The sequence below is a fragment of the Falco peregrinus genome, chromosome 2, assembly GCF_023634155.1.
Source record: "Falco peregrinus isolate bFalPer1 chromosome 2, bFalPer1.pri, whole genome shotgun sequence".
Taxonomy (NCBI): Eukaryota; Metazoa; Chordata; class Aves; order Falconiformes; family Falconidae; genus Falco; species Falco peregrinus.
The window spans coordinates 123,904,715-123,919,394 of NC_073722.1; the positions used below are offsets into that span (position 1 = coordinate 123,904,715).

Consider the following 14,680-nt stretch of genomic DNA (forward strand, 5'->3'; position numbering starts at 1 on the left):
CTCATACCTGATGTCCTGTTTTCTTCCTCCTACCGGAATAACACATCACTTCTGCTGACATTGGTGTAAATCCAAAAAGCAAGGAGGGCACAGGACACCGTGAAGTACCTGTGTTGTGGTGTAACCCCAGCTGGCAGCTGAGCCCCCGCGGCCGCTCGCTCTCTGCGCCCCGCTGGGATGGGGGACGGAGTCGGATGGGTGAAGGGAGAGCGCTCGTGCCTTGGGGTAAAGGCAGTTTAATAGGTGAGGCGAAACCCGCGCTCGCGAGCCCAGCAAGACAAGGAATGCGTCACCACTCCGTGGGCAGGCGGGTGCTCAGCCGCGGCCAGGACAGCCGGGCTCCAGGCGCGTCACTGCTACTGGGAGGACAAACGCCATCACTCCGAGTGTCCCCCCTTCTCCTGCCCCCAGCTGTATGCCGTATGTGACGCCGTATGGTCTGGGCTCTCCCTCGGGACAGCTGTCCCGGCTGTGTCCCCCCACCTCCTTGTGCCCCCGCCTGCTGGCTGCTGGGGGGGCTGAGGGGCAGGGACGACCTGGACTCTGTGCACACGCTGCTCAGCAATAATAAAACCATCTCCATCGTATCAACACCGTTTTCAGCACAAATCCAAAGCATCGCCTGTACCAGCTACTGTGAAGAAGATTAACTCTATCGCAGCCAACCCCAGCACAGACTGATGGGCAAAGGATGCAGCGAGGTCTTTGTTGTCGCTGTTAACATTTACCCTTACCTTAACTGTTTACATACTGATTTTTCCTTTCTGCTGTCCTCTACCAGGTCTCCCCTCCATCATGAACCATATGGAAATGTACATTTGCAAGTAGAGTTTGGCATTGCTGTGGGCTCTGTTGCTAGCACCTGTCTCTAATAACCCAGCCGTGGTGGTGCACGTGGGAAGGCTGGTGTCCCTTCTCCCCCCCTGCCTTGCCATTTGCAAAACCTCCCTCTGCAGAGGACAAGCTTATTGTGCTTCCTTACCAGATCCTGAAACTAGATCAAGATTTTTGCAGCTTTAACAATGCTGGAATTCCTAGTTCTTTCACACTGCACCATATATTGGTTTTCCTGCAGTTTATGTCCATTGGTGATAAGTTTTGAGTGTGGAAAGCTCTGCTCTTTGTGCTGCGCAGGTCTAACAAGAGATGTTAGTATGTAGCTGCACAAATGAGAAACCGGTGGTGCTTTAGAACTTGATCTGTTTTCTGTTATTTTTAATGCTTTTGCATTTTAAAAATGTCATCCATATAAGAATATTTGGAACTACTTACATAACAAAAAAAAAAAAAAAAAAAGAGAGAAAATGAAAAGAGCCTGCCTTCCTTTTAGATGTGCCAAACGGGTTTGGCATGATCGAGCATTCCTCAGCCAGTCGAACTCTTGTAGCATTTTCTACCTGCACAGAAACATCCTCGCCAAGTCTTTCAGAAACCCGAAGACACCAGTTGGGTTCTTTTTCTTGCTCAGAGCATTTTGGACGATGACTGAAGCATATTGTGGCTATGCAGATTTGACCCTTGTCATTCAAAAGCTGCAAGTCCTGTAGAAGAAACTGCAAAGATTGTTTTGGCTCAAGGAGAATGGAAGTGGCTGTGCTGGGTCAAACTGGGGTCCATCTGTCTGTCTTCTGGGATGTGGTATCCAACAACAGGTGTCCAGGAAGGAGTAGGAGAGCAGGCTGAAGGTTTAGGGACATTTCCTCAATATACTTTTCGATTCTCCAGCAAGATAACGGTTAAGGGAGTTGCTGTCTGTATGTAATAGCCTTTGATGGCTGTTTGTTCTGTGGATCTGCACAGCTGCTCCTTGAGTCCTTGTGTCCATAGCACTCACAATGGTCTGAGGCAAAATATTCCCTACTGTACGATTTCTGGGCTCGGTGTACCTTTTGCAAGTATGACTGCCTTGTTGTGACCCTGTGGGAGTTCCTTAGGAGGAAAAGCAGAGGGATATCTTGGGGATGCTTGTTAGGCTCACAGGTAACTCAATGAAAACTTTAGGTCCTCTCCTGTCTGCATTTCCACATAACACTTTTCTGCCGCAGCAGAAAGATCTGCCAACTGAACTAGCACAGTCTTTCAGCCATCAGCTCAAAACTGGGTCGAAAAAGACTTAACAAAAAAAAAAAAAAAAAAAAAAATCAAAACTCCATTGAAATCAGATCTGCTTTGTCACAACTGTGATAAGAGCTCTTGACATTCCATGAAAACTATATCTAAGACACAGCAATAGCTTTGGCAAGTGTTTTCCCCCCTCTCGTCCTCTTCCTAGTTTGCCTGTGTATAAATTACACCTAATTTATTACCTGTATTGGTGAAATTATCAGGGGCAGAAGATCAGCTGTAGGGTGTTTGTTTCCAGTGCAGCCGGGCGGTTGCCTGTTGCAGTGATGCTTGTAACAGCAGGGACTCCTGTCTGACCTTCCCAGGGCTGGCTTGGAGGGCACAGACCTGCTGGAAGGTTGCAGATCAAAATTGTCCACTATGCATCGGTCCTCAGAGGCGCAGCAAGAGTCACTTGAGTGGTTTAAATGATTGCTTTTAAGGGAAGTGCAAGCAATAAACTTAAACTAGGCAAATTCTTAAGTTTCTTATTGATGATGCCAGTTCAACAAAAAAGATTATGCTAGAGCTGAAGAAATAAGGTGGTGAGTCCTCCCAGAAATGAGTTATGCAGCAATTAGAGTAAAATGTTTTGAAGAAAAATCTAGCAGAAATATTTAAATAGGTTATGGGGCCTGGTACTGGTCTTTGCTACATGGGTATTTGTCTACCTAAAATATTCTGTACTATTATTCTAGAGCTCTAAAACGGAAGGAAAGACTTCTGAAGAAGCTGAAATAGATCTTACCCATGTCTAATTTTGGAAAAAAATCTGAACTTAAAGGATTTTAGAAATGTTTAGAACCATTGGCATTATGACAACAAGTATCTCTGTCATAACATCATATGATTAACTAGATCAGAAACATTCTGGGATGTTCTGATCAGTTATGTTAATGCGTCTTTTAAAAAGTATAAATCTAATGCTCTATAAAATAGATACTTGAAAAACAGTTTTCGTTTTCCTCAGGCTAGTGAGATTAGAGTTTCATAATCTGTTTGACCAGCTGCAGAGGACGTTCTTTTTCATTTTTTCTTTTTAAGTAAATGAGCTTCATCTCAACATGATTAAAAAAAAAAAAATCAAGCTTCAAAAACGCACAATTTTTGCACATACTGTTAAATAGCAGTGATTGTGTTGTCATGTCTTGTTGCAAATGTAATTGGGTTGGAGGTCATTAAAGGCTCTGAATAAAAGAATTTCCAAGTTTCTGAGTGTGCATCCTCCCCTGTCAAGAATCTTCCCATTTTTGGCTTGCAGACATAATTTTTGAAGATACTACTTTGCTGCCTCTCACATCTTACATGTATCGAGTGTGCAGGCACTGTTGAGTCAAGCTCACTCTTGTTTGGTTCAAAAAGCAGGGGCTTGCTATGCAAGTTAATATTGTTGATTAAGGATACTTTGAAAGGTGTAAAGCCATGATTAGATTCCTTTGTGTGTGAGTGTAAGAGAATATGTGTTATGTCATGGGAGAATTCCAGCAATACTGGGCAGTCTGCTAGTTCAGTGCACAAAGTAGTTTTTCTTTTGTTCTTACTGGGAATCAGATTAGCCTGTTGATTAGAAATACCTTTCATATTTACTTTTTAAAAGAGCATAGCTAAATAAGATGCTTCGTAAAGGCTGTTAAAAATGTTTCTATTTGCAGGTCTTCATGCATCTGTGGCTAGGAGTGCATTTTAAGGAGGTGTTTGTAGAGAACAGGGGTCTATTGGAACCTCTGCTCTGTCTCCAGGTGTAAAGTTTCCGAACACCCACTTAAAGTGGCAGTTTGGTGATAAACTTAGCTGGGAATGAAGCCCCCGGTAGTGAGAAGGTTGCCTTGTTCAGCAAGTGATTGATAAATATGCTTTATCATGAGTCAGGCGTTCTCTACGTTATTGCAGGAAATTCTGCTCGAGCCCCTGATGTTTGTGTTTTGCAGAGCTGTTGGTAAGAATACAGCAAGCAGCAGAACCAGATGTTTTACCAGGTAATTTGTATTCACAATAGCAGTTTTTCACTAGCACAGCGTATCCATTGATGTGACGTTTTAGAGATTCTTATGACATAGCATCAAAAATTCAAGAAGTTGTCTGAAAACATTGAAGCCAACATCAGGTCTTCACAGGAAACCTGCTCCAAGGATGGCAGACTCCTTGCCATTCCCTTTGATTGCAAAGTGTTTAATAAAAAGCAAATTAGGAAATGAAAATTGTCTCATGGATCAATCAGGCGCAGCAGTTACGCCTGTTCAGCATTATCTGTCAGACATTAACCTGATTGGGAGTGTTTTATTTTCTGAAATAGTCTCAAAATCAGACTGAAAGGTTGACTTAAAAAATACCTGATGGATTTTGCGTGTGCTCTGAGGCTGATAACAAACTCTGCAGTTCAAGTTTTAATAACTAGAGGGGAGCTAAGAAACTTCAAAAGGTTTGTGATAAATGTTTTTGACAATGCGTCAGCTGAACATTAGGCAGAATCTTGGTAAATCCTCTCATAAGTGGTTTAAAATGGAGTTCTGAACTTTTCCTTCCTAAGTGTATCCTTAAGATGTCATGGTATCTTCAGGTTTAAAAGATTCATTTTATCTGGTGTATGTGAACTGCTGGTGTTCCTGTCTACACCTCTGAGAGCGAAAGGGGGAAAGAGTTCAGCCGTTTTCTCCTTTCGGCAACCTCTGCCCCTGCTCTTGACCATGAAACTGGTGGAGGCTGGGAAAAAAAAAAAAAAAGCTGGTTTTAAAGCATACTAACAAAATACTCCGGGTAAACATTATAGTAAATCTCCCGAGCTGACAAGCTTTCCGAATGGCTTCGTCACGACAACCCTAAAATGTCCTGGTAATAGAGAAGGCGACGACGGCGCATTGGGGTTTGGGGTTCCTTGAGGAAAGCAGGTGAGGGCAGGTTTATGGCTGCTCTTGGGACCTTGCCTCCCCCGCCCTCTCCTATCACCCCAGCTGCTAAAAACAAAGCAAAACCGACTCATTCCTTGGCTCCCCCTGAAAAAGATGCCTAACTTTACGATGTACGCTGCTGTTTTCTTTCCATTTTTATCTTTGCAGGATTTGCTCTGCCTTGTGACGTCCTTTGCATTTCAAAAGAATTGAGTTTATAGTGCCATGCGGTGCAGCCCTGACTCAGCAAAACGCTTAGGCTCCAGCCTAATTTTAAGCCTTTGAATAGCTCTGCTGTTCCTATCAAGGTGTTTTAGGGATATATGGCTAAAGACTTTGCAGAAAAATGGCCCTAAGACTTTGGTCAGCTCAACTAGATATTTACAGAAAACACTGAAAGCACACCAGTATTTTTTGTAGGAACAAATCGGGAGAAAATACGTGTGTTGACAATCCTAACAGCGCTCGGGGGAGCTCCCAAAGACACCGATCCAGATGATGTCTGATGTGAAAGTGTTAGACTGCTCAGGGACTAATGCGGGTGATCCACTCAGGAGCCAAAGTGTGTAACACACTGCTCATCAGTGTCTTGCCTGTACATTGTGAAAAATGAAAATAGCATATCATTAGAGCCTTCCACCTGGAAAAGTGTTTGCCTATATGTTTCTTTTACATTAAGTGACCTACTTTAAGAATTTTTCACTACTACTAGAAAGACTTGATTCTGTTCTTTGAGTCAAATTATTCCCTTGCCTTCCTGAACCCCTTGCTTTCTTCCTTTGGGTGAAGAAATTGTTATACTTCACAATGGCATCTCCTACTGGCAAATCTCAGAAGCAGTATGGACTGGTGCAAAAAGGAGCTGCTTGACTTGAGTGAATGCGCAAAGCCCACGGCTTGGGGGGTTGCAAGATCTCTGCTCCCATTTTGACATGTCAGCAAAGTGGGCCAGACTTTCAAATGTGCCCAGTATAGGAGTTCAGATTATTCCAAGTGGGAGCTGATGAGAATTCTATGCCTTTGAAAATTGCCCCTTTTATCTAATTCATGACCAAAGAAACGGGGGGAGGGGGGGGGGGGGGGGGGCGGGCTCATAATGATAGCAGAAAATGGGCAACCATCTCTTTTAGGGTCACATTTAAAAAGGTCTTACCATTTGCATTTTCATTCCATGTTGTAATTCATGTTCACTCTTCATGAAATAATGTTTAGTGGTTAAAATTATATATTAGGCACAAAGATTCCCAGATCTGCCCTTCTGTCATTGCCTAGTAGGACACCGTGCAGGCTGGTCTTTGCAGGACTTCTCCTCCCCACCCACCCCACCCCCCTACATCGTTGTTAGCAACTGCACCCAGGTAATGGGATTGAACTGGTGGTGAAAGGCTAGGAGGTCAATGAATGGAAGGAAAGTGGTAGAGGGATGTAAAATATCGCTTGAGGTGTTTTAATTTCTGTTCCTGAGAAGCAATAATGCATACATTTTCTGTACAGTCATAATAGTAATTGTAATGTTACCTATAGGATGGAAGAATAATTTGTGTTATTAAACACCGTGACTGTTTTCAGTATAAAATAATAGATTTTCTTTTCTGTTGCAGTAATGTTGGCCCCTGCATATAGGTTGTGGAAAACTTTGTTTGCAAAAACAAAGCTATTGTTTTAACAAAAACCACAGAAATTTTGCCTTTCATATTGAATCAGTAGCATAATGAGTAGTGGAGCAATAGTTCAACATCAAAGGAGACTTCTTGGATATATAGTGTGTTGCAACAACAGCGAAAAAGTTCCCACCAGAAAGGAATTTGCCATATGTGAACAGCAAACATATGTATTAGGTTAAAACCATAAGATTTCCTTTGCTTTGCACCGAAAACAAGAGAGAACTTAAGTCCAGAGGTTTTCAAACCGTTGTGTGCTGGAATGCAGCACGGAGAGCGAGCAGTGTCCGACGTTCAGAGCGATGTCAGTGGACAAAAGCTCTGTGAACACCCAAAAACCATTGAGGAAACACCAACAGTTTGGCTCCAACATCAGCAAAATGCACTTGTTTTGCTCTGACTCATGGCATTACACCAGAGATCTTCATAGATCTGTTTGCCCAATTTATTTATAGTAGTAATAAACCCAAAGTTACTTATCTCCATAAAATGTTATAGCAAAAATAATGATTACTTTAAAAAATTGTGAGGTTAATTTTGATGGGGTACTTGGCCCGCTCTCTTTGAATGGAGTTGCATTTGACTCTGAATTGTGAGACCGCCTAGTACAGAGGAGAAGGTTTTGTCCAGATGGCCCATACTTCCAGCTTCATGGAGAGGTAAAGCTACTCAGGATGGAGCGTTTTAATGACAAAATGTTAAAGCATCTCCTTATATATTTCTGGAAGAAAATTTGCTTTCGTTTTTGTAAAGATTCGCATGGCTTTTTGTTAAGGTTCCAGAGCTAGGTTTTCTTCTTGTGAATGGGGAGGGAAAACACAGCAGTGGATGTAATTTGAATTTAGAAGGCACTTGAAGAGGGGCCTGTATTCAGAATTATTGTTGGCACACGTGTTAAGGATGTAAAGTGGGAAGCCTTCTTCTGTGGACATTAATAAGGAGATAATTAAAACTACAGTAGGTAATTATGGTAGCTTTTATTACTGCATCTTTCATTAACTAATTATATTAATTTGGTAATGTTTGAAAAATTCTTTGAAGATGAAAAGTGCTAACTATTACTACCTCTGGTTGTAGTATTACTCTGCGCTGGTCATAAATATCGAGGTCTTTTCTTGATACAGATGCACATCCACGTGTGCAGAGCTGCTGGCACCGCTGAGAAGAATTGCATATGTGTATCAACAAAAGACTCTGCCATGATCTGGCATAATCTGCTCAGGATCAGCAGTGGCTTTCCTGCTGACGCTTTTTGTTTCAAAGTGAAAATATAATGGTATTTAACCTTTTTTAGAAGATTTTCCTTTCCTTATAAGTGTCACTTATTTATTCAAGCCTCGGTGCCAGAGAGGCAAATCACGGTGATCCCAGACCTGCCGCTGATGTGATGGGAGCAGGGTTCAAGCCCCATCTACTCTCACGAACACACCAAAAGTAGGGAATTATTTCGGGGTGAAGAAGCAAAACATCACACCTTTGTAAGTTCAGTATCTGCACAGTAACACTCAATACCAAGTAATTGAAAATAATAATTATTTCTGTCTATGTAATTTTCTTTCAGGGAATCCAACACTTCTTTTTTTAAAACATCCTGTGGTTAAAGGATAATCAAATCAGTTTTCATATATTAAAGACTAAATCCTTCATATATTCCCGTTCCATACTTGTTCGTGTGATTCTTAGAACTCTTTCTCTTCCCAGCTTTTAGTTGATTTAGGTTAAGCCCTGTAACTAATGCCAAAAATGTATTCCTGCCCTGAAAAGGGATTTTGTAACACTGGCATCATACCTTTTTGTCTCTCTATGGCACCTTGTCAAAACTATCTGCTTTACAAGCTGGGTTGGTTTTTTTTTAAAAAAAAAGGAAAACTTTTTTGCAGCCTGAGCCTGGCACCCAGAAGCCAGGCTGGATTCCTCCAGTCTCGTGCATTATCCCAGCATCTCCGTGAGCCACGCAAGCCAAACTTGGCACTAATTCCATCTGGGCTACTCTGTCATCTCAAAAATGCTCCAGGAGCAGAGCTGGGTTCAAAATGAACTTTGTTAAACATTTTGCTGGTGATAATTGAGCCACAATAGAATAACAGGAGAAAAACCCTGCGCCTACCCAGAGATGCAGCTCAGATGTTCCCTTCTCCTCTCGTACCAGCCGGTGCCCAAAGGTTTTGTGTGTCACAGGGGCAGCACCGACTCGCCCACCAGCTCCCCTTCAGGTTCCAAAATCTGACTGTAATATTTCACTGGCATGTTCTCAAAGCCATTGCTTTTCTCTTCCATCCTTCTTGTGTCTCTCAATCTTCTATGCGACCAAAACATTTCCAATATGATTTAGGATCCTTTCCATTTTTATAAGTAAATCAAATGAATGTTCCTTTTATACAGCTGTAATTCACCCACATTGTTGCAGTAGAGCTTATTATCTCATTTACATTTTTAAGACCCTTTCAAAGTGTAGGATATCTGGGCTGGAAAGCAAAACGTTTCATTTCTTTGTTCTCAGGCCAACACAAAGCACTTCCAAGGTCAGGTATGGTGTAGACGTTCAACAGCAAACATGTTTACATGGCATTTGAAAGCCGGTTTAACAGATAAAAAACAAAACCAACCTGTCTTTGTAACAGTGATGCAAGTCAACTTAGCAAAGCTGAGGGATAGGGATTAATTCTGTACCTGGAAAAAATTAACTAAATAGGTTTTGTTTTCCATTTAGGGAAAAAAGGCTCTGCACTTAAAAATTGGTCTGTTTATATATATATAATCCCTTTTTATTCATCTCAGCAGTTATTAAACATAAGCTCTATTACTCTTTGGGCAAAATCTGACACTTTGAAGGTGTAGAATAAAACCTGCATTTCTAAACAAAACCAAACAAAACCCCATTGTTTTAATTTTACAAAAGAGGTGCTCTGTGGTGTACCTGGGGTAAATCCTCTGCTGTTTTTTAAAGAGTATTCCATGTGATAAAAGCTTCTCTGTCAGATACAGAAAAAGATTTTTGGGACCTGGGTAGCTTCAGAAGCAGCTATCAGCACGCAGGCTCTGGCCACCGCGTGTGAAGCTTTTTGACAATAGAGAGAATTTTCAGTGTGATCTTCAAAAGGGTGCATTATTCATGACATCCATCATGATTCCGTCTAGAAAATTAAAATCATAGGCAACAAACTTGCTTACATCTAATTATTATTTTCAGAGCTAATCATATGCAGGAATCTACAGCAACCATGAGATTTTGATGGGGGTTTTTTGGTTGGATTTTTTTTTTTTGGCATGGCTTTGATCAAATACTGATCTTTTGGTTTTACTTTTTTTGTCCTTATGCTGATAGGAAAGCTGAAATCCCCAAATGAACATTAATTACTCATGGATCATCCTTTATACACAAAACTAGATTCTACAAAGGGACTGCTATGCAACACAGCAATAGTCCAGGAGTGGTGAGGTTAGAGGTGTGCACGACTGAGCAGAGTTAAGTCTTTTTTTCTGCCATCCCAATGCAAAACAGCCAGTTCTGATGTGATTGGCAACGTCTGTAAACTCATACAGTATGTTCTGGTTTGGGCAATCGGGGAATGGATAATTATAAAACTTGAAAGTTTGCTACACTTGTATGCTGTCGTAAAAATACCTGATTTCTAAATTGTACTCGTTAAAGATATTGCTCTCATAATGAAACAAAATACAGGCGCTCCATGCTGGCAAGCACTGTCTAGAGTAGGTGGACCTAACGAAGACTGTGTTACCTGAATTTCCCATGTTAAATTACTTTAGGACGCATTGCAAACTCTCAGGTTTAAAGAAACCTCTCATTTTATGCTCTGCAAAATACGTTTGTCTGTTGTAAGAAAAGTAAAACCAGAGATTTTAAGGAAGGGGACAGGAGCGCACAATTCCCTGCCTTGCCGGTGTGTGTTGTCCTCTTCACCAGGAACAATTTGAGGTCCTGGTTTGTATTCATTACTTGCAGGTTGGTGTGATGGAGTGTGATATAAATCTGCTCTCGGGGACATATATATCTACATATTCATTTGTACATACACGTTATCTCTTGACCGACCATCTTCAGAGTCCTGTGAAAGAGCCAGACGTGCTCTGGAGCACCAGCAGGGAGTGCGGGTCGGACGGCTGATGAGCAGCGAGCGAGCTCCCGACGGAGTTTTCACCGTGCCAAGCTGTTTGGGCTGTGTGAGCTGGTCATGTGGGAACAGCAGGAGAAGACAGGTCATATTTAGTAGTTTATCCAGTTCTGTGCCCTGTGCATGGTCCTGAGAGTCATCCTGTACCAGTTCTGTCTGGACTCCTTGGAGTTACGGCAGGACTTAAGTCAAATTCACTGGGGCTTTGGTGATCCATGGAAGGGCCCTGCTCCTTACGGCATTCCTACATGGCATGTCTGATCCTTTCAGCTGTTAAATCAAGCTGTGCTTGTTTGTGTTTTACCTTACAAAACTAGATGTACAAAAAGAAAACAAAAAGCCTCCAATTCACACATATATTTCATTATATTAATGCAAATTCCTGGTGCTGCAAGACTTGTTGAGTATTGAAAACCGGTTCTACACTCAAAGCCTGGATTTCAACATTTCTCAGAAGCAGTGATAGCATAAAAGTCCCTGGGCAGATCTGAAGTTCATGCTTGGGTCTGGTAACATTTTTTGGCATCAGAACATGTAATAGTTTTATAGCTATAAGACTTGAAAGTTAATGCCTGGCATCACTTCAAAACAACATGCAAGATCTATCATAAGTAGTCCTCTTATCTTATCTCAATAGCAATTTTATCCCGTAAATTATTTGAGTACAGTATTTCAGTGCTGTGGAAAAGAGCAAGGGGGTTTTCTTCTGTTAAATCTTTGCACTGCAAGTACTTTTAATGGTCCTGGTTTATACAGGGGTGTCCTACTAGGAGGAAGCCAATGTTAACCATGTTGCACGTTCTGCGAAGTGCACTAAGAGGCAGTGGACTCGCCGGTCCCTCCTTCCAAGGGCGCTCTGCAGAAGGTCTCGGAGCAGCTCAGCTTTTTAAAAAGCAACACTGGAGGCACCTTCTGTGCCATTTATAGCGTATCTCCAGCGTGAGTCCCTCCCCGGGTCCACTCCTGACTCTGCACCATGCTTTTCAGCTGGTGGGGAGCAGTGCCCTGGTTTCCTGGCATACAAAAGATAACTCAAAATATTCCCTTTCTGCTTCCACAGCCGCCTCTGTGTTGATGTCAATCTAACATCCACATTGTGCACTTTGCTTCAAGTCAGCACTTGCAGTTAACAATGCCTTTATTCAAGCTGACAACGTAACTAAGCTTTTAGTAAATGTGTAAGTAAATGTTAAGTGTGTATTCAAACATTCAACAATGACTAGGAAACTTTAAAAAAAATAATCTTTGAAACTCTGTATTGTTTGTTTGGTGTGTATCTGTTAGAAATAACATAGACTATCAGTTCCTTGGGGCATGACTGTTCTTTTGTTAAGCGTATAACAAAAAGATCAAGGCTCTGAGGGACTGCCATAATAAAAATAAATATATAAGAAGAACAATGATGACAAAATAAATTTGTCAATGCGTTTTTACGAGCTTGGTTTAGAAGTGATTATTTCTGAACTAAATAAAGACTGGATAGTTGTGGTAAAGTGACATGATCATAATATTCCTTTTATTTATTGCCATTTATACTTCATTTGTAGATCACATGCTAGACTTTGCTGCAGGGCAGGAGGGGAGCCCCTCGTCTCAGCGAGCATCCCGTTTCAATAATATGGAATACATTTTCACTGCAAATTCCAGACAAGGTTTTCCAGTGAGAGGATTATTCCTCTGGCTTAAAGGAAAAGTTATTGGTACACTGCAGAAGCGTTCCTAGGAAGCACAAATAAGATGATAACAAAAACCTGAGGCATTTGCAATTGCAAATGCAAATGCAAATGCAGTTGTTGCAATTGCAACATTTCCATTTCCCTTCCAACCTTTGAGGGTATTTGCTGCATTTTTTGTATGAATACTTGTAGCCTGAGATAAGATAGAACTCCTAAGATCTAACTACTCCTGTTCAAGCAATGGTCTTACCCGTGCAGAATAACTTTCCTCCGTAAAGGTGGCCGAACTGGGTCTTAGCAGCTATCACGTGTGGCTGGAAGCATCTGCAGCTGAAGAGCTGGGCTGATACTGCACTGTTTTCTTAATCAGCTCATTGAAAGACATGACCTGTAAGTTTTTCTGCCATCCTGTGTTTCTCACCTGTGTTTTGCATCCCTTGGTATTGTTTCAGGTCTTACAAGATGAAGTGGAGAGTTACCGCCTTCAGGCACGGGCTGCAGAGAAGAAGCTGCAGCGCAGGGAGCTGGAGACCCACGAGCAGGTACCGGGCACCGTCCCCCCTCTCCTCTCCCCTGGGGCGAGGAGGTTCGAGGTTTAAAAATAATACCTTGCTTGAAAGCAAAAGCACATATTTCCCTGAAAATTTTTCAGCTAGCTTTCTTTTCTCTTTTTTGGGGTAATAAAAGAGAATTAAACTGTCTGAACCCTACAGGCAAATACTTATCTCATGCTCTCTATTTCAAGTTGGTATTTTAACTATTCTAGCTGTTAAATGATGCATTTATTTTGAACTGGCTGTACTGTTTAATAGAGATTTCTGAGACTATTCTAACCTGTTGTTTAATGGCTTGTACAAGGAGATTTATAATGGGACACTAACTGAGCTAAAAATAATCTTTCTTCCTGATCTTATGCATTTATTGTCCTAGCATGTTGTCTGTAAACAGTTCCATATGATTAATAGCGCTAAAATTATTCTGGACACTTTCAGTGAAATCAGAGTTCCAGTGTGCTTCAGGCAACATGGTGTGTGTAGTTTACAGGCTGGTGTTGAAATGGAAAGTCAATGATCTGCGATCAACCCTGATTAAATTGAAGTAGTCAGGAAAATGTACAGGTGGTGGATATCTGAATTGCACACAAGTTCACAGATTTCTAATACAAATCAGTTTTTGCAGCATTTGAGAACTTTATTTCGTGCAGAGTAAGAAGTATCTATAACATATATCCTATATAAAGCCTTTATAAATCTATAACTGCAGGAATAGTAAGTTGGGGTGGTTTCAGGAGAATAATCATCATGAATTTTAAATATTTTTTCCCCAGTTTTTGTCATCCTTCTTGCACACGGGAACCCTCGTTTGCCCTTGGTGTTTACGTTCCCGTATATCCCCTCGGGAGAGACGGTGCTCAGCTCTCCTCCCCCTCTGCCTCCCAAATCCAGGTGCCGGGCCAGGGTCACCCTTAGCTGCAGTGCTTGCCGCGTCAGAGGAATTTGGTGCAATGAGCGAGTTGGCTACAAGCCTTGCATTTTGGCTTCAAAGGGTCTCCTGGGGAAGAAGAAGGAAAATCAGCTCTTTGGCGCATGGTTGTCCCTCCCAGGGAACAGCACTGCCCTGCACGCTGTGAGATCCTCTTCCAAATCTCTTTTCTTTAATCTCTGCCATGGCCATTTTGCTTTTTTTCTGACCCATTTTAAGAGAGGATCCAGGAAAAGAAACAAAACATGACTTGTGAAATGCTTCATTGGAGGGCTAGACATGCAGATGCCAGGGGATGGTCCCCTCTTTCTGCCTTCCAGGTTTTCTCTTAGATGAGCGCCGGGTCCAAACCAACCCACAGGGCTTCCCTGATTAATCCATTAAATTAAAGGAGGACTAGCTCAGCTGGGAATGGCCCGTTGCCCGGTATAAATAGAACAGAAATGTTATTTAAATGACATTGCACCATCCAGCTTAGAGCTTTTCCTACAAAGCAGGAATATGTTACAGACTTAGGGAGGGCTCATGTCGGAGTGCATCGGTGGGCTTCTTTCTGCCGTTCATCCGCTGGGACTCTGAAGAAGCTGGAGCTGTGGAAGATCTTTGCCTTTAGGTGGCTTTGGTCTATTTTGCAGACAAACATGTTGAAGGTTGTTAGTGTGTCTTCTCTGTGACTGGTTACTTCATTAGTTACACTTATCTCTCCAGAAGAAAAATGCAAAAGTGACAGCTCTGACATA

General features: G+C 41.9%; 1 protein-coding gene across 3 annotated transcripts in view; it reads left to right on the plus strand.

Moving 5' to 3' along the window:
• Window positions 1-14,680, plus strand: part of CEP112 (centrosomal protein 112) — a 171,813-nt gene that overhangs the window by 141,092 nt on the left and 16,041 nt on the right. For all 3 annotated transcript variants that reach the window (XM_055794990.1, XM_027786856.2, XM_027786857.2), the window contains one exon: window positions 12,911-13,000. In XM_055794990.1, coding sequence (XP_055650965.1) covers window positions 12,911-13,000 — 90 coding nt within the window. The remainder of the gene's footprint in view (window positions 1-12,910; window positions 13,001-14,680) is intronic.